Source organism: Agrilus planipennis, unplaced genomic scaffold (assembly GCF_000699045.2).
Source record: "Agrilus planipennis isolate EAB-ADULT unplaced genomic scaffold, Apla_2.0 scaffold376, whole genome shotgun sequence".
NCBI classification, from domain to species: domain Eukaryota; kingdom Metazoa; phylum Arthropoda; class Insecta; order Coleoptera; family Buprestidae; genus Agrilus; species Agrilus planipennis.
The window spans coordinates 63202-89410 of NW_020439078.1; the positions used below are offsets into that span (position 1 = coordinate 63202).

At 35.8% G+C, this 26209-nt stretch overlaps 1 protein-coding gene across 4 annotated transcripts in view; it reads right to left on the reverse strand.

The window, feature by feature from the left end:
• The window catches only part of LOC108742833 (potassium/sodium hyperpolarization-activated cyclic nucleotide-gated channel 2-like), a 74799-nt gene that overhangs the window by 33109 nt on the left and 15481 nt on the right, over positions 1-26209 (reverse strand). For 2 of the 4 annotated variants that reach the window (XM_025977314.1, XM_025977313.1), the window contains exons 2-3: positions 24443-24579; positions 11957-12100 (exon numbers count right to left, since the gene is read on the reverse strand). In XM_025977314.1, the coding sequence (XP_025833099.1) occupies positions 11957-12100; positions 24443-24579 (281 nt within the window). Of the gene's footprint in view, positions 1-1799; positions 1951-5332; positions 5426-11956; positions 12101-24442; positions 24580-26209 lie in introns of those variants that run through there. The other 2 variants (XM_025977311.1, XM_025977312.1) reach the window with 2 other exon arrangements.

A 26209-nucleotide genomic window follows, 5' to 3' on the forward strand; every position in this document is an offset into this window, starting at 1 on the left:
AAATCAAAAGTGCATTAGTAGTAAGGGATGCCATTAATTAACATGTCTATATTATTATGCAACTATCAGGATCTATAACTATTACTGTTAGAGCAAAATATTGGCAAATAGTGATCAAGTAAAAGAAGTGTAATCACCAGTAAGATTACTTTGGTCATTTTTTAATTTTAAAAGTGTAAGTTGTGACATTGTATGCCTTCAAAAGGGCAATCAACTTTTGGCCTTGAATGAGGTTTTACTTTCACCTTCAAGGTCATTGAAATGTAAAATCATTTTTTTCTAATGGAAATGTATATTTCGTTGTTCCTAATTTCTCATCAATTAAGATATTTTTATTATTCAGTATTCCTAATTGAAAAAGTGACTGCTTTCATGTATCTAGGAAGACAGGACGGAAGGAGCAGTAGGGATATAAGGCAAAGGATAGTGCAAGGTCGAGTCGCCTTCAATAAAAAGAAGTCATTTCTATGCCTGCGAACGATTAATTTAGAAATTTGAAAAAGATTTATAAAGGTATAGCGTAGTACGTATGCGAAACATGGATGTAGGGCGCGGCGGAAAAGAAAAGGTTAAGAGCGTTCGAAATGTGGTGAATGATGGGGATACCGTGGATAGAGGAGGTTAAAAATGAAGAGATATTAGAATGAATTGGAGAAAAGAGGACTACGGAACTCAAGAATAAATAGGCGAGGACACAGGACACCTTCTCAGGCATGAATGTCTAGTTAGAGACATATTACAGGTAGAAACAGGAGTTAAGAGGAATAGAGGTAGACCTAGATTGGATTACTATTCACAAATGGTTTAGGATGTGGGCTGTTCTAGTTTTAGGGAATACGAAGATTAGCTCAGGATAGGAAGGAGTGGAGATACTTGTCCAACCAGTCTTAGACTGGCGACCTTATGATGATGATGATGATTCGTAATTGGTTTTAATCCTTCATAAATACCAACTGAAAGATTGACAGCAAATCAATTTCAAGAATGTTTCCGATTACAAAATTTCCCTCTTTTTCCATTGCTGGATCCCTACACAATTTTTATATTTGAAAATTTCTTTGTTCCCTTAGTTTTTTAACCCTTGGAGTATTCAAATAATATGAGGGATATGTATGTACTTCTATAGAAGATATCCGGTATATAGATATATAAGTATAATAATAATGTTTTTTACACAATAGCCCCTTTCACCAGAGACTAGGCCATTTCAGAATGATATCTAATTGAAATGATCAAAATAGAATAAAGACTGTGGAATACGTTTGCGATTGGTTAATTCATATTTCCTTCTCGCCTTATAAACATGAACCAACTAATCAGAGACTGCTGTCATCTCATTTTGACCGTTTCACTTTGATATTCACATTTTGAAACGACTTCGTGAAAGGACCAGTGTGCGTGCAACTGCCGGCGCAGGCTGAGCGCACAACTTCCGGCGCATGCGACGCACACAACTTCCGTTGCATGCTACTGACACTATTTTACTCTCAACGCGCCACAAGAAGTATCACTTCAACATAATGACCACACTGCATAACTGAATATTTCCAAATATTAAAATGATAACTATTTGCCAATACTTCTAACTAGAAAGTACCCTGCATGCAGTTTTTTATAGGAAAATAGACTGAGTATAGTCAGTTAAGGTGTTAGAAAGAAATGCTAATTTACGTTTAGTTTTGGCTGTCGATTGAAAGTGTCGATCGCGTTTATAAAAAAAAATGTTTCAACGAACGATGAAAGTTATACGTGCAGTAGTTCAATATGTTTACGAACGAACTGTTCATCTCTACACTTACATTGTTGCCGTCATGGCCCTCGGTTAAAAAATCTACCATCTGTAATATTAACTACAAAACGTCGACAAGCAATAAAGTATTTTTGTGTATCTATTTGTTGTGCATCTTTTGGTATAAATATTCGCAGGAAGTAGGTCTACATATTTTCCTGCGATCAAGTTACGGAAAGATGTTTCAGTAGAAAACTGTAAAATAAAAGTAGCCATAGCAAAAAAAAAATAAGACGAAATATATAAAATAAAAATATGATAAAAAAACATAAATAAAATAACAAAAAAAATATTTACGAACACTATATACGTCTTTTTATTGTTAGTAGTTGAACTCAATTTATGCATACAATATCGAGTTACATCAGCATATTGCTATCTACTGATATTTGCTGCTAATTAAAGTACTTATTTCAACTTCTTGCACAAGGCCCTTTACCACGATATCTACGAGTAGAAACTATTAACTACCCAATAGATAGCACAACATATTTGGTTTTGGCCCAAATATAAGTAAGTCTTATCCTTATAAATCCTTACGTTTGTTAAGTAGTAACAAATAGCCACTAGATGGCGACACACTGCCTGTAGTTGAATGATTATTATATATAAGTCATATTTAGAGGATATTTAATATTAATCAAATAAAATAAACCGAGCGGGATGACCTAGAGGTTTAGATCATTGCTTAGCTTTCGGATCGATTCTGAATCCATCTGCCCTAGTCTAAATTTTTCCACGATTTTCTTGGATCACTTAGACTGATGGCGAGACAGTAACAATATTCCACAGATAATATTTTACTTATCGTCTGTTTTTATTTCGCCCATGTCCTCTTTTTCTCCTTACACCCTCCACCTACTCATTCCCTACTCTGTAGCATAGTCTGGAGAAACTTTCCGCCTACAAGCTGGTAGAAATGAAACACTTTACTTTTTAAGTTCAGTTGGACAAGTAGATATCTTACTAGGGACCTTGTCTAACAATTGAAATACTACAGTTAGCAGAAAATATCACTAGATGGCGATATACCGCCATAACTCAATATTATGACCTGCATATGAGCATACAACTGATGATGCTCCGTATAAGGATGTAAAAAGTGCGCGTTGAAGTAGACTTATTTTGTAGGTAGATGTACAATTCTGTGAATTGTTAATGTTATGTACTTTAAATTATTTTTTTGCATTTTACAGCAGAAAATATTTTGATTTGAGTTTTCCCGATACTTCGAAGTACTTTGGAAATCGAGTCAATTCTCCATTGCAAAAAGCATTTCAGAAAAAAAGGTTTATAGCGAAATAATATGATTTAACTAACTTCTACATTCCAACGAAAAATGTGGCTTAGATAGTTTTCTAAAACCGCTGTTTTTTAGTACTCTCACATTTGAGTGACATGAGAGTTGCATCAACCTCAAATCCTATCGATTGTTGAAGTTTAAACAAGCTTTGTGAATCACACATACTAAAATTTAGATACATCATAGTAACATTACTGAGAGATTGAGAGTATATCAATTATTTATTAATAGAGAACGTCAATTCTTGGTCAGTAATTGATAGAAACTACCAAATGTACATCGCAATTTCGAACTTATTGGTTCGCATCAACAACTGTTCCACAAAAGCGCGTGTCGGCAATATATCACTCCTGAGATTTGCAGCTAATTATATTATTACAAAATGTTTGACAAGGATCTTACAATCGCAAGTACTAGATGACGAGAAGGTTCCCATACCTTGGTATTATGAAAACTCACTTTTGCGAAACAACTTCGGTTTAACGACAATATTGGCCTTGATATAAACCATCAGATATTGAAGGAAATATCAAGGTTAACATGAAATTTCTAAGTGGAAACTCATATTTTTCAGCCTATATTCTTGAAGACAGCAATACTATACGATTATATTGTCAACATCATCACTGGATCAGTTATTTTATAATAAACACCATTCGTGGCGGTTATTTCTGAAGCTGCGGTTTACTAGCTGTTTCGCACCAAAATCTAACTTGATTCCTGAACGACCTCTACAAGTCATGTTGACCTAGTGTGTGGACGAATATCTAAATTTTGCGCCCTTCGAAATTCCGGGTTGAAGTATACTACCTTCCATTTAAAAATTTCATGTTGACCTTGTGATCATGGTAAATGCCAAGGTCAAGGACGTCATTAGATTTTTCTTTAGTATCTGATAATTTTCGCTAAGATCATTTTGCGATTGCTAGTCTCTCTTCTGAGAAAATCGACTGTCCCGGTACTTTTTGAACACATGCGAAGTTAGTTAAGACGTTCATCCTATTTGACTATATACACTTAGTGTTGTAACCTACACAATACTTAGGCGTAGCTTTTAAATAAACATTGCAAGTAAATTTAAAGCGTTGTTGCTACTTTAGGTTATTAGTTTTGGAGTGTAGATTCGTACAGAAAACGTAAACGGAATCTCTCAATAATTTTACAGTACTTGGTTCAAGTAGATTCGCAGAGCGTTAGGCCACTTTCACACAATGCGATAACGACACGATTTAACTGCACGCGATTTGTGGTATCGTTTCGAAACGCCACATTCACATTATGCAAGTAAAGATTGTTTCGACAACGTCCCAAATTGAATGCGGGACTATCCATCCTCGCAGTATTGTCTGGTTTAGTTGTATGTATCTAATGGAGCGAAAACCAGTAATTCTATTAAATCGACTATTAGTGAAATTTCTATACAGTCTGGGGGGGGGGGTATTACGATTTACGAAAAGCTGGCGGCGGCAGAGAGAGGGCAACGGCTGTATTAGATGGATATAATGCGCAGCCGCGTGGAGAGCGGAGAGTCCGCTAGAGTCCCGGCGGCGTGTGCTGTGCTCAGCTGTTGTTTTCTTACCTCTGCTCTTCACGTGGCTGGGTATCATTACCTCTATTTGCGGAATTGACAAAAACCAAATCATTATTTGCAGTAAACCTGTAAAAACGAAATGTGTGGAAGCTGGAGCGATATACGACATGTGGGAAAGCGTACACTTGGTTACATTGAACATACGTGTCGTGCAGTATTTTTATAGCACGATTTGTTAATACAAATCAGAATGTATTTGCGAAATTTTTTACTGCAACGATTTTAATATCGGATCGCATCAGTGTGAAAGCGTTCGCTTTAAATACATTTATTTTGAATATACTTTTGTGTCGTTGCGATTTACTGCATGCAGTCAATCGCGTCGTTATCGCACCGTGTGAAAGTGGCCTTACTAGCCAGTTATTGGGAAAGTACTATAACAAATTTCACGCGCGAAAATAAAACTGCGATCATATATAAATGGAGCAAAAGAAGCGAAAATAAAAGTAAACAAGGAAGTAGATGCACAACAAATTTCGGCAACACATAGACATAGAGCGTTGGATATTCTAAAAACTGCAACGGTAAAGCATTCCGAGAACCTGGTTTTTCCAAAATTACTAAATGTCGTCGTTAACACATCTAAAAATGACAAACAGTTACACGTAATACAAAGGTATGAATAAGGAAAAAACAACATTTTGTGCACCTCACTGGTGGGTCTGGTTTTAGCCGAAAAGATGTGCGTGTCCTTGGCAGCATTTTCGGGTTTCCTTTCTAGCGGGTGTTGATAAATGGGAATCTGTGGCCCAAAAAGGTTATCAATCTCCATGAAAATACAGCTCAGTTTTTTTAGCACTCTTAACCTCGCTCGTAACGATTACGCAGATAGCAACTTGTGCCCTACACTCTATTATATACGTACGTTTGTATATAAGGGGTGTAAATGGTACGTTATCTACCTTTAGTGTCTACTACTTTGTACATTGCTAGTTTGATGTTGTAATAACTGTGCAGGCTACACTTGCTTGTTACCGAGCTATTAAATGTATTACGAGGGGGAAAATCTTTTTTAATTTCCTGACTTACGAGTGGTTAATAACACAGTAAAAAAACATGAAATGTATTCAATAGGGTGACTGGAAATTGCTGGTATTGCTCTCGGGAAGAAACTATCACTAATTTGGAATGATTTAACATCTATCACTTGATGGTCGGAACTGCGCCGCTATAGAGAAAATCTATTTTGGTTTTCTTGTTACAAAAATTCGAATTTTGAGTTAAAAATTTAAAAAAAACATTCACACAGTTTGGCTTGAATTTTTCCATTATTTCATAGCTTTCTATTTGGTCAATTTTCCTGTGTTGTGTGTTAAAGCCCAATAATAAAAAAAATACAACGTGTAATTATACAACACGCTACTAAAGTGAAACTTCTTCAAACACACAAACATACCGGGAAAGGGGTTAAGGAATTAAGGGTTTAATGGTATTATTTGTACAGTATGAATTTAAATTTTACCCTATACATGCCGGGAGTTGCCTGTAACGAACGTTGCATTGAAGCGCGCTCACGGCTCAAGCGATCCCCACTACGAACTCGACTACGTGGTCGAAATATGAGGATTGGAAAAACTTTGGCGGTTGTTGTAGAACAAACAGAATAGCTCAAAACCCCAGTCCCTGAAGAAGGTAACTTTGTTACCGAAAAGTGCTTCGGACAACTACAGTGTCGTGTTTTGGCGTTGGGGTTTTGAGCTATTCTGTTTGTTCTACGTGGTCGAGTAGAGGGGGGACACCGTTACATGATTTCGTTACATAGCAATTCGAATGAAACGAACTTACCCTATCGTGTAAAAATAAGACACTGAATTTTTGTAGTTAAGTTCAATGAAATAATTTTATTTACCCACAAATAATCTCAAATTAATGAGTAAAAATTGTTGCCGGCATCACTACCAGGCCCCTGGTCTTACTGTATTGAGTATTGGTGAGTAAAACCAGGGGCCCGGGTTCGATTCCCGATGAGGGAGTGACAGCCGCAACAAAGCAACAATTTTTCCTCATTAATTTGACGTTATCTGACATAGGTTTAGTTAATTCATAAAAATTAATGTTTTAATACACAACATAAAATCTAACAATAAATTTCCTGGTTTTTAGATTTAGGATTACTGATTAGTAACCTATCAGACCACGGAAAAATTAAGGCCAATTTTCTTTTTAAACTTGGACTTTTGTAACAAGAAAACCGAAGTAGATTTCCTAGAACCCCCAAGTGGTAGAGGTTAAGTCATTCCAAATTAGTGATAGCTCCTTGTCCCAAGAGGAATACGAGCAATTTCCAGTCTTTACTTATATTACGTTATCATCTACTGCCATTTGCTGGAAACTGAAGTATTTCAAATGTCAGATAAGGGCCTTACTAAGGTATCTACCTTATCCAACTGAATAGAATACGCAGCTTACAGGTATATATGAAGGGTACGTCAACCAAATTAATTAATAACGGATTAAGTTCCTTCAGTTTGAAATACTTCAGTCAGCAGCAAATACCAGGAAATAGCGACATACTGCCGTAACTTGATATTGTATACAAGGTCTGTTCAAAATGTATCGCGAATTGTTTTTTCAAAAATTTTCATAAATATCTATTTTGTCTCCTTCAAAGTAAACCCCACCAGATGTTATACACTTGTGCCAACGTTTTTTCCAATCCTTGAAGTACTTCAGAAAATCATTTTTTATGATCTTGTTCAGCTCCTCCTTCGATTCCGTCTTTATCTCCTCAATCGTAGCAAATCGACGTCCTTTCATGGGCTTCATCAGTTTCGGGAACAAGGCAAAATCACAGGGGGACAGATCTGAGGAATGCGGCATTATTAGTGTGTTGTTTTTGGCCAAACATTCGCGCACAAGCAACGATGTGTAAGCAAGGGCGTTATCATGGTGCAAAAGCAAATTTTTGTACTTCCACAAATCCGGGCGTTTCTGGCGGATTGCTTCGCACAAATTGCGCATAACATTCAGTTAATATTCCTTATTCACCGTTCTACCCTGCGACAAGAACTCATGATGCACCACGCCCCTGCAATTGAAGAAAACTGTAAGCAAACCCTTCACATTCAACCTAACTTGGCGTGTTTTTCGGTCTTGGCTCGTGCGGCAGCTTCCGTTGGGATGATTGAGCTTTGGTTTTTACATCACCAGTTATAAACCTCTGGAACAAATTTGTCCAACACCTCCTTAGCAAAGTTAAAGCGATTCTTTTTTTTGGTCGAAACTGAGCAATTTTGGTACGAATTTCGCGGAGACCCCTCTCATGCCTAAATCATTGATAAAAATCGAATGACAGGAGCCAATCGGTATGTTCAGGTCCTCAGCAGCTTCTCTAACGGTGGTTCAACGATTGGCCAATACTATTTTCTTTACTTCATCAATGTTTTCGCCTGTTGTTGACGTGATTGGGCGTCAGACACACTCTTCGTCGTTCACATCTTCTCGACCCTCTAAGAACATTTTGTACCACCGACAAACTTTGCTTCAGTACAAGGTGGCTTCACCATATGCCACAGTCAACATTCGGAATGCGTCCGCGTACTTAATTTTGTTTTTCACACAGAATTTGATACAGATTCTTTGATCCATTTTTTGGAATAGGCAAAAATCAAAGACGAGCCAAAACATGTACAAGCAAAGGAGCTGTCAAAAATTAAGTTAACATTCAACATGACCGACCTTGTTCGTATAAGTGAAAGAGATGAATAGGTACCAACATAACGCCACGAGAAGTTGCGATACTGTTTGAACAGACCTCGTATACATCCCTATATGGAGCACCTTTAGTTTCTTTCGTGATTTATATAGACTGCTTATGACGTGCTAATGAGATCAAATAAAGTCGAAATCGCGATCTACATTTCGTAGTTTCGATATATTACTGACCAAGAACTTAATCCTTTCTTATTATTAATTAGGTTTATGTGCCTTCCGCGTATAGGTAGCTTGGTTACGTCCTTGAATTTCTCAAGCTTTTAATAGGATTTTCCCCTGATGTCAAATTTAGTAAACTCTAAAATCCGTGGGTGAGGAAATCCATTAATTATGAACAAATATCACCCGCTGACAGTTTTTTTACTGTGTGTAGAAAAAAGCTGGTTGTCCAGGAAGCCGATTACACTGAAATCGAAACGACGCTATATCTACTGTAACGACGCGATACGATACGAGTCGGACGATGCATCTCGTACAAAAACACTGGAAGTACGAAAAGAATCTGATTGGATACTCCATCGGCTATGTTTACATTACTCTATTAACGTATGGGGTGTACATACCCTGCAAATGTATGACATGGAAGTCGACATTTTTTTGGGTGCTTCATTCCCACCAGTCACCTATGCTGGTGGACGGGTAGCCCCTCCAGACTAAGCTGGAAGGTAGGGCGGAAGGCCTTTTTCAGCCTCCTTTCAGGATTCGTGGGAATGGGTGGGTGGTGGTTCGGGTGAGAAAGAAGAAACGGACGAAATGAAGACAGAAGAGAATGAAAAAGCGGTTTATCTATATGTTAATTACTACGTAAGACCCAAACTGGATCAGTCAATTTCAATCATCTTCCCAACCGCCCGATCACCGTTTGAATAGCTTCGTGGACAACCGGCCTAATACTTCATTGGACAGATAAGCTAGAAAGGTGTTAAAAAGGCATAACTCGCTATAATGTTTCATTTTTGATACAGGTAAAGTGTTTCGTTGTTTCTACTAAATACCTAATAATAAAGTAAGGGAAAATAATGCTTAATAGTAATAATAATAATAACAATAGTACTCAAATTTAAAGTGTAGTAAGTAAAGTATTAAAGAGTAAAAAAGCTCTTCGCTGTTGTAGAAGATAAAGCCCCAATATTATTCAAGAATCTGTTAGCCCAACTCATATATTAATTACTCTAATTTATAAAAACAAGAGAAATTCATATAACAACTACTCTTAAGTTAAGCGCAATAGATTTTTAATAGAGTAAAAGAGAATTGTTACGTTTTTAAGTAAATACTTAACAAGGCACGTAATTGAGAATCACGTATTTCCCAAAATACTTTAGACGTTACACATTATTCTAAAAAACACTGAAACTGAAATCATCTATGAAAAGCGTACGTGAAAAAAGGGAGTAAGTGCTTTAACGAAAAAACTGAGGCGCCATTCCAAAGCTTAAGTTTCCCTGTAAAGCTTAAGCCGGAAACTTCGTTTAATGTAAGCCTTTCTGTGAAAAGAAAAACAAATAATAAATAAATGATCTGTTGCTGCTCAGTTCTCCTGGCCCCTACACCTTAAAGAATAAAAAATAATAATAATAATAGAAAGAAAAAAGTGAAAATTAAATATTAAAAAAGTACCCAAGTAAGAAAACAAAATTGATCTGAACTATAATTAATTAGGTGTGTTGTTGTAAAAAGTCATAGCAGGATCAGCATTCAACAACTTTACTTACAATCTAACATACAAGTGACCTTAATATATTTTTTCGTCTTACAATTTTTTAAAAAAAAATTCGTAACTATTTTTTCCAACTCTGTTAATATACGAGGGTACTCTGAAAATCTACAGTACAGTAATTTATTATAAATCTACCTAAACTATATATCAAAGAGTGCCTATAAAAACTTCCGAGTGTATCACCCCCAACGGGTAAAATTCCGGTGGATACCACTTTAAGTCTATCAATACAATGCAGTCTGTCGTCAAGATTTATGTTTGTCATTATCTTTTTTAGGTCCAAACTCCCGTAAACAAAAAGGGCATGACCACAACAACACTTACTTCGTTCATGTTGTCTATTCCTATTCCTACCGTAAATTTATGAACTTTGGAGCTAGGATCTAATATGTTTGAACATATTACGATTATGAATTTTTCTAAATTTTAAAAAAAATCAAAAATTTTCAACAAAGATAACTTTGGCCTTTGTTGCATACATTTGTGAACTTTTCCTTACACTACATCTGATCAGTACTCCGGAAAAATTAAAGGAGAAGAAGGTGGATACGTGAAAAAGAAGTAGAATGAGCCATCTCGCACCACTCAGTGATGTACATAAACATGAGGGTAATAACCTTACCGAAATCCCCAAATGCTCCGATAATAATAAAGATGATGCCGACTGTGCAATCCCATTTCACCGTCCTAATGTGAATACATTCGGTTTTTGTTTGATATTTTCACACTCAATTCATTTTTGTATTTTGTGGTAATACTTTGCCAATAGAACACTAACAAGTGCAGATTATTTCTAATAATTACGTACAATTGATTTGTCTACGTATCAGCTGTTGCGAAGGTCACGAATAGGTATGTGTGTTTCGTCAGTTAGCGCTTGCGATAACAAAAGACTGACTGCAAAACTGTTTCGTTAACTGGGGTACTTTTTGTGCATACCTTCTACACCCCCTACGTTGTGGTGCTACTACGAGATGCACTCTACAGAGCCCCCAGATATTATCCTTTTAATATTACAGAGTACTGATCAGACATACTGTTTTTTTCTAATAAATTGACCATCATAACAACAAGAATGATAACACGGAAAATGCTTACAAAAAAGACCGACGTTGCTGTCGTCACTTAGCATTCATCATCAGATTTAATAATTTGCCTTACGTTAAAAAAAAGTAATTGCTTTGTTGTCATTCAAATTATATTGTATTTGAATATTTCTGATTAATTATAGAAATAAAATAAGAAACCAATACACTTTGGACTTTTATAGAATTATTCCAAACTAAAACATGTTATTATATTCGCTCAATACTAATTCTGCTATGGACTTTTTGAAAAAAAGCACAGATGTTACTACAGTTTTAATTAGTTATTGTTATATTCAGATCGATTTAAGCGAAAATGAAAGATACGACCAAATATTATTTATTATTGTGAAATTCCAGCAAATAAACGAAATACCGGAAATAACAATTAATTTTGTGAAGTTTATACAAAAAGAGCGTTAAGAATCGATAATCGATTATCTCATGTTCCCAAAATATCATTGTGGAAGATGCTGAGTATCTTTTGCTTCAAAAAAATATTTTGATGAAAATTTTACAATTGCAAATAAAACTATAACAATTTTTGCCCTACATAATTTTTGTTCACCAAAACGAGTTTGTAATAATTAAAAAGCGTTTTTATATTCGGTATCAACTTCGATATATGAGCTAAGAAACAATCGATCGTATCTCTCACTTTCAATTCAGATAATAAGTGAAATCTGCTGGCATTAACTGTATGTATAGTATAAAAAGCGTTAAAAGAAATAAACATTAATTACTAAAAACTTACGTAAACTTCTTCCCATTGACTGACATAACGCACAAGCCGAGATAATCGAAGCAGTCGGACCAATGAAAGCAGCTTGGCAAGTCGGAGTATGCGCAGTGCTCGGCCGGCATGCAAAATTTGGAAACTGTCGCCATAATCCTGGAACTAAAATATTAGGTTAGTTCACAATGCCTACTACACTGTAACAATTGTTGTCAGAACCAATAATAACAAGAAATACATTGCAATAAATAAAAAAATTGCTTAATAAAAAACATAGACAAGTATCGCCATCTAGTGGGTATTCGCTGTTACTTAAGTTATGTAAGACCTTACTAAGAAATTTTAATGTGTGTAAACTGCATCGATAATGCAGTCTGAAAATGCGCTTTGCAATTTCGATCTATTTGAATCTCATCTGTCTGGATATGTACATATATTACTGATCAACTCGAAGAAAGCTCCTCAACAGCAAGTTGATGTAATATCCAAATTAGTGATAGGAAATTTGGAGAGTTAGGCAACTTGTTCTGGATCATTTTAAGGATTCAAATCATAATTCCGTTTTTGAATCCCACTATTTACGTGGCCCGATTATACAGCTGCACCTGCATTAAGTAGGATCGACAATGACTCAGATCTACTCCGAGTCCAAAAAAACATGGGAAACTGGGAACCGTTATTGTAGAATAGACTTTAAATGGTTATTTATTTGGATTTCAAATATACAACTGTAATTAAGTCGCACACCTCAAATATGTCCTAAATCTTGCTTTTCTTATTTCAAAGAGACCCGGAAACGCATAAACGTTCGTAGCAGTGATTCATCGATTGACGATACCATGGATTTTACTGATCGAACTGAAATCCACACACGCTATTCTAAATGTTTGCTCTATTTAAAGATCCGAATCAGTGAACCAGATCTGATTTGATCCGGATATCATTAATCCAAATACTCACATAGTGTATCGCTGTCTAGTGGATATTTGATGAATAAAATTGATAAACTGACCAAGAACATAAACGTTACAAGTTTGTTGTCTACAGATATCACATAGTATTCGTAATTTCTAAAATTATATTTTTCATTTTCCCGGAATTAAATTTGTTATGGTTCCGGGATATATTGGGTCGACTTTGAGAAACGAAAAAAACCACTACACGGAACCTATACGCGGAAGCACAACTAATGTTGGTCGAAATAAAATATCAAAAATTTCATGTGACGATAACCAAAACACTGTGTGGGGTCCTATAAAGAGCAAAGCTAAAGGAGGAAAGGGGGAGATGAAGTGAAATCCGCGAGGGAGATTAAGTGAGATCCGCGAAGCGGACGTGAAGCTGGGAGAAAGAGGTGATCCAGTAGTCCATATGGTTCAGAAATCGTAGGGTAATCATAGACTAACGTTGAGTTGACGATTACAACCCTGTACCGAAATTTCCACATACAGCGTATAGTTTCCTCCCGGAACTCAAGGAAGCGTAAAGGTACGACAATAATACAGGTCTGCGAAATTTTTTTTTTTTGGAAACTTTTTTTCTTATATTGTTAATATTTGTCGTAATTGTCTTAAAAGTAATAGAAAAAAATATTCATATGGTGTATACCACGGCAAATTAACCCATAAATACTCAGAGAACACATTTCCATTTGAACCCTTGCCACGTAATGAGTGCGACGAAAAAATATTCGATAACCAGTGTTTCTATGTTTCTAATGATGCTCTTTTCGATGGTGTTGGTTGAAAACACCACCGACAATATTAAAGAACGAAAAAATCGAAAATAAACAAAAAAAACATGATGTTTGAATTGACTTTTTTCTTAAATAGTAATTTTTTGTGTCCTTACGATTTTTTTATATACTTAAAACCTATATAGATCATGACCTCGATATCTAAACATGAAATAATCACCGTTGGTCAAGTCGAAATGCCTTTGCAAACTGTTTGATCAAACCAAGTTTAATGTAAAGTGGTGGATGCAATACTTTTTCGGAATCTTTCAAACATACATACAATACTTCATTCAAAGACGTATTAATTACCTAACTTACTAATTATTACTGATACCGTTACATAAAGCAAATCGTGATTCAATGCAATTAAACAAATGAATGTAAATCCTTCTGAAATTAACTGTATCTGCTCTCGACTATAACTACCGATAATACAAACGAGTGAGGTCAAATTCCCCACCACTTGATCCTTTCTTTTAATCAGATTGCATTTTGTTATTATTCTAAAAAAGTATCTCGGAACAACATTTTGTCATTCAAGTGTCTCAAAGTACTTCAATGTTCTTTCCTTATTAAAAATAACGGGGGCGGCGTTGGAGAAAGCCAGAGTGGCACTTTTACATACGTGAGCCACATACGTACATATATTTTTATTATCCACACATATGAATACACTGATACATAGATATATATATGTATAAGTGAATTTGCTTGCGACATGTTATTTCACTAAGTTTGCTTTGCAGTCCAAGAACTCTTGAAAAACAAAAAGAAGAGAAACAGGAACAAATCCAATAGTTAGCAATACCCAAACCCATACGACTGTGTAACCAAACACGAGACGAGCTCTGTTTTAATTAAAAGTTTTTATGTTTTTTTCTCTCGTTTGGACTCATATGTCGCATGCGTGCTTGGTTACAAAAGCAAATACGTGTATATATGATCTGAATGTATTCGTGTTTAACGATACCGCCTGATATTTCGCATGAATGAATTAAACACGTAGTTAGAAAAACCGAGTAACAGCAAGTGTATAACAAACTTTTACAAAAGAACAAACTTTATACGAACGCAAATCTACGTGTATCTAAAAACGTTTTAAAAAATTAAACAACAAACGATAGTTGATCACGTTGATGGACTGATCAAATGGAAATTGCTAATCTCAAGTAACTAGCAGTATTTCGCCATCTGTAGATATTTCTTATAACCAATTCACAGCATTTGAAAAGACCTTACAAAACTAGGTACCTTCTTGCCCAATTGAACCTACAACACAGTTTACTGTTTAACAGTTTAACTCAAAATTATATTCTTTTTAATGACAGTTTGGTAAATGTCTAGATGATGTTGGGTGGGATCGAAAGAGGAGGTCTCCCCACCATTGTACCATAAAAAGTTCGTGGCGGTCTCACCCCCATAAAAAGTTATGGGAGATGATGGCCCCCAATCCGAAGGGGGTGGGGTAGGGGGGATCGAAAGAAGGTGGCCATCTGAGTAAAACCCTATAAAAAATTTGCGGCGGTCTCACCCCTATAAAATGTTATCGGGGTGGAAAGTTGATTATTATGACAATTTTCATACACTATAATTCAAATAAAATTCAATAACAAAATTATTTTCAAACGGGTGGAGGTGGGGCATCGAATGAGGGTGGTCACTTGAACAAAACCCGATAACCTAACCTAACCTGTACAGACGACTCTGTACGTTACACNACCTTTGAATATTGTTTAAGAATGACTATATAAATATTTACATGCCTAGAAATGTATAAAAATTGGCATATTTGTTAACTTTGAACCCCCATAACTCTTTATGAGGGTGAGACCGCTACGAACTTTTTATAGTACAGTGGTGGGGGAGACCTCCTCTTTCGATCCCCCCATCATCTAGACCTTTACCGAGAGTTTTTCAAATCATAATTTCTTCAATTATTCAAATCTTCTGTTTCGATTTTTTAGGGATTTCCAATAAATGACACTGTAATCAATTTAAAAATAGAAAGGCCACAATAAAAGGTTAATTGGTCATATCCGGGAAAATATAAAAATCTTCTCTTTTGTCAAGTGGAAACCCGTCAACGAATAGGAAAATTCACTCGAAAGCATAATTAATTCCAAAAATACGTATTATTGTGCGAATTACCTTATAATAATGTTTATGAAAACTGTTTTGAAAACACTCATTATTTTGTAATTTTCATTCCCCCACCTCCCTTTTCCCGCGAAAGTAAGTAAACGTTGAGTCCACTTCACCCCTAATGCGTTAATCAGATATTTCAACTGGTCTAATTGAATTTTTGACTCGGTAGGAAAGTAAACCATATTTTTGTTGTAGTTAGAATATCTTTTTAAGGCCTTGTCTAATTAATAGTTCAGTAGCATAAATGCCCACTAGATGGCAATACACAACCTGATATCAACTAATTTGTTTTTATGAAGCAACATCTTGCCGATTTCATTTTGAGGTGATTTATAAATTCTAGTGTGCACATGAGAATTAATAAGTTGGAAATTACAATCTATACCTGGTGGTTCCGATAAATGGCTGAACACGAACTGTATGTTCTTAATTTAAAAATATTTGAGTGAATTTCCTTACGGCAGCGATTATACAAAAGAGGAAGAAATATCTACTGCTGACTTTACGGCAATTTTAGAGTTTCCATATTTAATAAACAGAAAATAGATTACGCTTACATAATGTGGATCGATTTCGGTTGAAGTTTGTCTCCAACTGTATTAATCGAGTTCCTCCTAACTACCATATAGTATAATTAATTTTGCCAACATCGTTACTGAATATCGACAATGTACATTAAATGGCAAGACGCCAACTTGACGGGAGGCTAACTGGAAACATATTTATTTTTTATTTCTAGGGGAAATTTTTGCAAAATAATTGGAAAATGTCACTACGCGTTGTTTGTAATGACCATCCCCTTTCAATGAACTGTTTAGGTGTAAGTGAAATTCATTAAAGTTAACATTAATTTGCCTAAACAATGAATCGAATAGTGAATAGTTTTATGTTTATATTTAAAAAAATACCATCCTCTTTTTTGCAAATTGTTTTGTAACCCTTTGTTAAAATAAATAAATCATAAATCAATCATATCAAATAAAGATGGAAATACCAGAACTGATTTTGCTGGATAACCGGGTGCCCGGCATTAGCTGTGCCGGTACCCGGCAAAACCACTACGGCTAATAGGTCATGTCTTCGTTCAGCCGTGCTTGCCATTAAATACGTCAGTATTCAGAACCCGGCCGGATTCTAAGAGAAGAACCGGATCCGCCGAGTACAAAACTACTTTTAGAAGAGCTTCTCGCTTGTATGTCCAATCATTAAGTGGTTATTTTGTTCAAATGGCTCTTTTGGATTCAGATACAACCCGTACGTTGTATGTAGAATCGGAAATACCAATCATGTTTTGAGACGAGTAGTTTGTACCAATATTTTTCGAGCAGCCTACTTTAACCACATTTTGAGCATTAATTTTCAATGCGCTTCTCCGAAAATCTTCAATTTTCTAATTCGTATTATTTATCTTCGATAAGTTAGTAAAATTTATTTCCCACTTCATCCAGCCTTAAAAATGGTAGTAACATGTCATAAAAGCCACCGGAACTCATTAATTTTTGACAGTTATTTTATAAAAGAACAAGGAAAACATATCAAACGAAGAAAGTTTACCGCGCCATTTGTGGTATTTTCTAAAACGCGTTGTTAAGACAGCAGGTAAAAGTTGGTCTGTGTTCTGTTGGAGCTGTCTGTGACGTGCTGATGAGATTCAAAACGATCGAAATCGCGATCCGCGTCTGGCAGTTTCGACAGAATACAGACCACTTCGAATTATTTTATTCGATTATGGTAACGTGTCTATCACGTTGAGGTTAACTACGCCGGGATTAATTTCAGCAAGTAGATATCCATATATTTAAATGGACCTTGTTGGAGCTTACGTAATCCTAAAATGTAGCATCGTACTACAAATGGCGTTTACCGCGCCATTTGTGGTATTTTCTAAAACGCGCTGTTAAGACAGCAAGTAAATGTTGGTCTATGTTCTGTCGAAGCTGTCTGCGACGCGCTGATGAGACCCAAAAAGATCGAAATCGCGATCCGCGTCTGGCAGTGTCGACGGAATACAGACCACTTCGAAATTTTTTTATAACAAACGAAACATTTCAGTCAGATTTCTATAGAACAAAACAAAATAGCTGAAACTTCAACGCCAAAACACGATACTTTAGTTGTCCGAAGCACTTTTCGGTAACAAGGCTACCTTCTTCAGGAACTAAAGTGAACTGTTCAACAACCGCCAAAGTTTTTCCAATCTTCAGATTTCTATAATAAATCAATCGATATATTTTTCCTACTAGATTTAAAACTATACTTCGCATGCATTTACAGAGATAAAGTTAATAAATGTAAAAGAATACAGAAAAATTGATGCTGTTCTAATTTGCGCCTAAGGTCGTCGTCGGCTGCAGTCAGGAAATGACTCCAACCTACGACAGCCTTTGATCCGAACCAAGACAGTATCAATTCACCTACTAGTCGCGAAGACCTTTACCAATTTGTCAATACAGAAAAATTTTATAGATGAACTTCCTTTGACTCGTAGAGTTTCCAATTTGCTTTGATTTAAAGGTGTTCCCTGCGACATTTAACGACTGCGTCTTGATAACAGTGTCTGCATAACGAAGCAGAAAAGTTTAAACGATGCTATAACTTTCACACTGAAACTGATTCCGCATCGGTGAGTGAAAATGACGACAAGGAAAAGGTAAAAGCCGGACGGGTACCGGATAATGGTGTCGGATAACCTAACGAGAGCGAAAGGAAACAAAAAGGCAGCAGTAATTATAAAATAAGTACCACGAAGCCGTTTAATTATAATTATTAAAGGTTCGAAAAAACAGCACTACTTAAATTAAACCGGCACGGAAATTTAAATTCTAATGAGACCATTTTAGTTTCCAGAAAGCCAAAAAGGGAAAATCACGTCCGCATTTAAGCCTAGCGTCCCACAGGGCGTTACAAGTATCATTCCATTACCACAATTCGTAAACTCTACGTATAATGGAAACCGAAAAATAATTTTTCAGACATACTATTTTTACGAAAGAAATATGCTACTTTAAAAAAAAAAACGAAATGTGTGCTGGGACACACAGTAAAAGTGAAACTTCAAGGGACAAGTAGAAAAACGAACCGTAACAAATTTTTTACTTCAAGATTTACGGACAGAAAAAACCGGACAAAATTTTTACTTGAAGTTTTACAGGCAGATTTTTAAATTAGACAAGTACATTAACAATCTGCCAGTAAAATTTGAAGTAAAAATTTTGTTGCGATTCGCTTTTCCACGTTCGCTGCCATTCGTTTTTCCACTTGTCTATTGAAGTTTCACTTCTACTATGTGTCCTAGCACACATTTCGTATTCACAGGTTTACTGCAAATTATAATTTGGTTCATACACAGACCGCAAATAGAGGCAATGATGCCCAGCCATGCGAAGAGCAGAGGTAAGAAAACAACAGCTGAGCACAGCATACGCCGTCGGGACTCTGGCGGACTCCCCGCTCATCGCGCCGCTGCGCATTATATCCATTTAATACAGCCGTTTCCCTCTCACCACTGCCTCCAGCAGTTCTTTCTCACCGCCACTGCCGCCTCTCACCACGCGATATACCGTCTACCCCTTTCATGCGGCAGTAACGCTTTTTCGTAAAAGAAAAAATCGTAATACCCCAGGTTTATATAAAAGTTTCACTTGAAAAAGATCAAACAAAGACGTTTAGTCACACAGATCAGTTGAAAGAAACGAATAAATCCCCCAGCTTGAGAAATCGCCGCCATTTTTACTTTTCTCTATAATGCATGTATGGCACTTGGAAGCTTTGTATTTGCATCATATAGTCGTATACTAATGGATCGATACTGTGCTAGTTGGAAGTCTGTTATATTTTCATTGACACAGTTAATGCAAAATTTTATGAGATGCCTTGTGTCGTAAAATACGTATGCATGTATACTATAGTAGTTGCACTACTTACTGTAAATATATTACAAATAGTAACACAGAGTGGTACATTCTATGCACTTACTCAGTTTTATTATATCAGTTTGACCAATTTTATTAAATCCATTCAAAAGCGTAGAAGAATATGTCGCTCTTTTCAATTTCAGTGACCGTTATTCTTAGAAAATACCATATTAGTTGATTAGTCAGGCATTAAATAAATTTATTTACTTGCGCTTTTTTTTAATGAAACAGCATTAATGATATCCAAAACCACGAGATTTAATATGCGGGGATCATTTTATTGGGACAACAACGTACTTAAATCAGATTTTAATATGATAATGTGCAGTCGATTTTCCTTGTTTTATAATAATTTTATCTTTGTTTTATCGAAGGAATAATTAAACTATTGTTGAACATGCGATATTCGAAGGTGTATTAGGTATTAATTCATCACCATTATCATCATCATAAGGTTGTCGGTCCTAATACTGGTTACGCATACACCTCCACTCTTTCCTGTATAGAAAACTAAAACGTCCCACATCCTTAACTTTCTTTCTTTTTTCTTAGGGTGTTTCATTCCCACTAGCCAGCAATGCTGGTGGGTGAGTAATTTCTTCGAACTACACCGCAAGGTAGGACGGAAGGCCCTCTTCAGCCTCCTTTCAGGAATCATGGAAATGGGTGGGTGTTGGTTCGGGTGAGAAAGATGAGACAGACGAAATGAAGACAGCAGGGAATGAAAGATTATCTATGGAGTATTACTGCCCCAGCATTTGCCTAAGTGATTCAAGTAACACACAGAAAAACTTGGACCAAGGCAGACGGACCTAGAATTGAACCGGCGTCTTCCCGAGTGCTAGTCAATGGTCTAAACCTCTAGGCCATGTCGCTAGCTGCATCCTTAACTATTTGTGAAAGGTAATCTTACCTAAGTCTACCACTTAACTCCCGTTTCCGCTTCTAATATATATCTAAGCAGCCTCCCATGCCTACTTCTTATTGACTTCCATACCGCTCTCTGTTCACCTACTGTTTCTAATACCTTCTCGTTTCTAACCCCTACCCCCGGTATCCTCATCATTCGCTGGTAACGCCACATTTCAAACGCTTCTAACTACCATTGAGGATGTCAGCCACAGAAGCCGACGAAACGTCGGGACAGAATAGTTCATTTATACCACGACCCTATGGCCCGAATCTTTATTGTACTATCAATTGTAATTAATTATTATTCATACAATTCAATTTAGTAACTACATTAAGTGTTTAAAATTGCTTTAGGTAAACTTATAAGCGCAGTTTAAAAAGTAATGGCACATAATGAAGTAACTCTGTGCACTAGATACTTAGTTGAAGGAGAATATAAATTACCCACAAGAGTAGTTCATTAAGCGCATGGAAAAGGTCGAAATGAACCCTGAAAGTATTCGCTTATCTGGAACGTAAAATCTCTCGCTATTTTGGCTGCTTCCATATAAAGTTTAAATTTATCGTAGTTGAGTTATAAATACAATATAATAAATTGTAGGAAAGTGACGATTGCCAAATGTATGCTATCCTATTAAATCCAGTAGAGTATTAAATCCAATGTTTAAAAAAATTTAATATTCGGGCATTATTATTTAGGAAAAAAACGTTTTAAAATAAACCTACAAGTATAGACTAAAATATTTTTTGTACGTGCCAACCTAATAGCAACGAAACAATTCGGAATGATGCAGGACAACGTGGGTCACTTGTTCTTTTCACCATCATATGGTTCTCAGTCCTAAGACTGATTGGACATGTACTCCACTGTTTTAGGATAGGCCCCGAGTCAATCTTCGCATTTTGCTAAAACTAGAACATCCCATATCCTTAACTATTTGTGAACAGTAATCTAATTTAGATCTACTTCTACTCCTCCTAATCCTGGTTTTACTTCTAATATGTTTCTGTCTAGACCTTCATGCCTGAGAAGGTGTCCGACCAACCTATCTCGCCTACTTTTTTATTGACTTCCACAGAGTCCTCTGTTCTCCTATTCTTTCTATTACCTCTTCATTTCTAACCTGCTCTATTCACGGTATCGTTATCATTCGCCTGTAACACCACATTTCGAACGGTTCTACCTTCTACCTTCTTCTACTTTCTAACCTAACCAAACCTAACCATTTCTTTTCGCACCCGTACAGCAGAGCGCTCCAGACATACATCTTTAACAATCTTCCAATTTCTAACTTAACTGTTCGCGAGCATAGAAGTGACTTCCTTTTATTGAAGGCGACTAGACCCTGCCCTATCCTCTGTTTTATATCTCTACTGCTCCTTGATTTCTAGGATATTTTTAATTTCAAAGCGCTACAGCCCTTTTGGGACCTTATTTCGGTCATATTCATTTTCTTTACTATTTATTGAGGAACTCAAAAAAACAGCCCATTGCTATGGCAGAATAAAAACAAAAAACCAAAATGGGTTATCATTATCGATATATTCTTCAAAGGCGAACTCGAATCTGGGTCCAAGATTTCCTTAAAATATTCAAATTTCAAGATATTTAAATCTCCAATACAAACAAACCGAATCAGTAATGTTTGGATTTTTGAACTAAAATACTTCAAAATCTAACGTGCTGGGACAATTATGAAGTCTGATTATGTAGAAAGTTACGATAGGACCAAGCTTGGCACAAGATTTTCTAATACTGTACCAAGCATGGCAAATGTCTGGTTGACAAGTTTTGTCCACGACTGTCGGCTAATGCTAATACCAACGAACAACATTTGCTGTACCTGCTTTTACATACTAAGGTCTCACATTACGTCGTAAATGATTATCGTTTTGTTTTTGTCTTTTTCGACACTTACCTTGACCTATGAATGGGTGATTTAAGGAAATGCACTTAATTCCTCTGTAAAAGGAAGATAAACAGGGACTTTCAATTAAATAACTTTAAAAAAAAATAGGTACTGAACATTTCCCATTTCCATCAGGTGTTCTATATCATCGCTAAAGCCTTGTGGTCTGTTCTATTGTTTTTAACGTACCCCCCAGCAGAATTTGGTGAAAAACGTCACGCTGTATTATATAAAGGTAAGTGGTAACGGTAACACCCAAATCCAACATTTTTAACTGTATTAACGTCCTTGTCTCTCTTCGCACTCTTATAAGATATTTACGATCTCGGGTTAAGTGAGTAGAAGGAGTAATAATTCAACAGCCGCGTTTCAAAAGCGGGAGCGAAGTATGTGCTCAACGGTTTATTCAGAAAAAACAAAGTCGATGCCGGCTGTAAAGATAAAGGATATGGAATGTCAAATTTTCGGAGAAAGGCATTAAATATGTAACGTAAACCAGATGCTTAAATTTTTCTATGGAATTATCATAATTTATGCTGACGAAAGGAAATCAATAATTTTTTAAAAAGCAAATTGTCTTATTGATACTAATGAAATTGCAACAAACAAATCAGCGAACACAATAATCCATTTACACAATTATGAAAATCGTCGCCGCCGTCGATCATAATCTTCGTCTAAAACTCTGGCATTACTCTTCGGTCTCTGCTTAAATATTTCGCAATGTAGGCTTAAGGTTTAATGCTCATACCTTGCATAGCTTCAAAGGTTATAATCTCCGTACACATTACATCAAAGTTTTTCATCAAGGAAGCCGTGATAGCGTCAGATTAGATTTTATGTGAGATTAAGTTGAAATTGCATGCTTCTTCAAAGGTTTAGTTCCTGCGACTAAAACCGAGTGACACAGTAACTCCTTCAATACATTGTACCCAGCCCTACTTAAAATTCGTAGTACAAGCGGCACATTATACACTTAAACTTTTAACTTAGTTAGTTGGAAAGTTTCGATCGAATTTTCTTTATTTCAAGGGAAAATAAGTAAGTTCGGCTATTAAAAATTAACAACTTGAAACGCAAAGGTGAGTCTTTGGAAACTGAGCTTGAAGTTCCGGATGGCCACAGTATAAAGATTCTGTACAGTTGGTTCACTCCTTTGAATTGCCTAAACTACCGCCATCATAAAATAATTTTATATATGTTGAACTGTCATATTCGAGTACGGTTCAATAGCTTTATCGAAGTGTTTAGACACAAAATATATTTGTACTGTGACTTCACGATGAATGAAATGGTGAAGCGTCGATAGGAAAGGAATGCATGGGCGTGACTGGAAAGTGAACCTACTGTATAGAATCTTTGTACGTTGCTACACTCGATGCTATGTTACACATTACTTTATGTTAATAGTGTAATTTTAAAATACTTTTCTATTTAAGGAGCACGTTTCCACAATGAACGTTTTTTTATAATTATGAAATTTCAATTATTTAGTATAGTTTCCACATGGCTAACCGAATTTTAATGCGTAAGAATATAGCACAAGCTTATAATTTAATAACATATTTAATACTTCTGTCTGTAATTTCCCTATTGGTATCTCATTATAATTGTGTAATTAAAAATAAACGATAATATAATTTTTTAATATGAAATATTCTCCGGGTTCGATTCCCAGCGGGGGTGTGACGACAGCAACAATTTTTTCCTCATTAATTTGAGGTAGTGTGTAGTGGGTAAACATTGAGAATATTTCATATTAAAATACTAACTCATTTCGGGAAGATTTCTACATTGTATTAATTAATTAATACACGGAAAACAGGAAAATAATAGAAACTTAGTATTATAACGTTTTTCGTATCAATAAAAAATTTTTACTTACTTGGTTAAATATAAGAAAAATATAATCTAAGGGAATGGACGATATGAGATCGAGGAAGAACCATGTCCTCAGGTAGTGCCTGGCGATTAACCTAGGGTCTAATATTACTTGTTCCGCGTTATCTTGTTGCATTATACCTGAAACAAAATATAATCATCACATCAGTAATAAACGAGTTTTTAATAAATTAGGAGTTGGATACATACAAGAGAAGTAAAGTGATTGTTCATAAAATACGTTCACAAATAGAGGGGAGGGAGGGGTATTTCTTAGAGGGACGAGATATTACAGCCCCTCCGTAAGGAAATGTAACGTTCGCAGTTCATCAATTTTATTTTAATATTTTTCCGAACTTGGTTGTTCTTAAAATTTTTCATTAGGTACGATAAATAAATAAAATGTACCTACCTAATCATTTTGAAATTCGTAACTACTATTATTTCGAAAATTTTTGGATTGGAAATTAGAACGACTAATTAGGTAAGGTGGTGGAAAAAAACAAAATCAATGAAAATAAATCAAACTAAATATGAAAAAGAACTGAAGTAAATATTGAATTACTTAAAATATATAATACACTGTTGGCGATTAATTTTGTAATAAAAGTTGATGTGTTCTAAAAAAGCATAGAAATAATCATTAGAAATATTGAGTTAAATTTTAATTTTCATTGATCCCTGTACGGGTGCGAAATATGAACGGTAGGAACGGCGGAAGAGGAAAAGTGGGATGTTCCAATTTTAGGGAAATGCAAAGCGTGCAAAAACGCAACAGTCGGCTGGCAAGGTTATGACGTCTGTATTTTGGGATGCGCGTGGAATAATTTTCATTGACTACCTTGAAGAAGGAAGGACCATCAACAGCGACTATTACATAGCGTTATTGGACCGTTTGAAGGACGAAATCGCCGAGAAACGACCGCATTTGCAGAAAAAGAAAGTCCTGTTTCACCAACACAATGCACCGTCTCACAAGTCAGTGAAAACAATGGCAAAAATTCATGAATTGGGCTTCGAATTGCTTCCGCATCCACCGTATTCTCCCGATCTGGCCCCCAGCGACTACTTCCTGTTCTCAGATCTCAAAAAAATGCTCGTTGGGAAAAAATTTTCGTCGAATGAAGAGGTGATCGTCGAAACTGAGGCCTATTTTGAAGCAAAGGACAAATCGTACTACAAAAATGGTATCGAAAAGTTGGAGGATCGATATAATCAGTGTATCACCCTTGAAGGGAATTATGTTGGATAAAAAAAACGAATTTTGCAAAAAAAATGTGTTTTACTATTTTAGGCCGGGGACTTTTCAATTGAGCTGTTACAATGTATTAAGTAAATTAAGTGTTCTTTCACATTTTGCTCCCATTTCTGAATAATGGATAGAAATCCTTTCATTCTAGTAGGGAATATAGGGGTTTCATCCCTTATATCCTAATATATTTCTTATAGCACTTCCGCTCGTTAGATTTAGTTTAACAGCGGTCAGACGCCACCCCCTTCATTTAGTTGAGGAAATTTGAAATCATCAATAAATCCTTCAGTATTCATTACGGTTATTAATGAAGTATCCGAGCTTTTCATTCGTAAATCAATAGAAATTTCCTGCGACTATTGTATTCAAACTGAAATCTATTTGAAGGAGGATCTTAATTAATTAATTAATTATTCAAAGAGGTTATATACCTGCCCTCAGTTGGATATGGAATTTTCTTTCCTGATCAGGTGCCATACTCCAATTTCGCTTTTCATGATTTATAAATATTGCAGACCT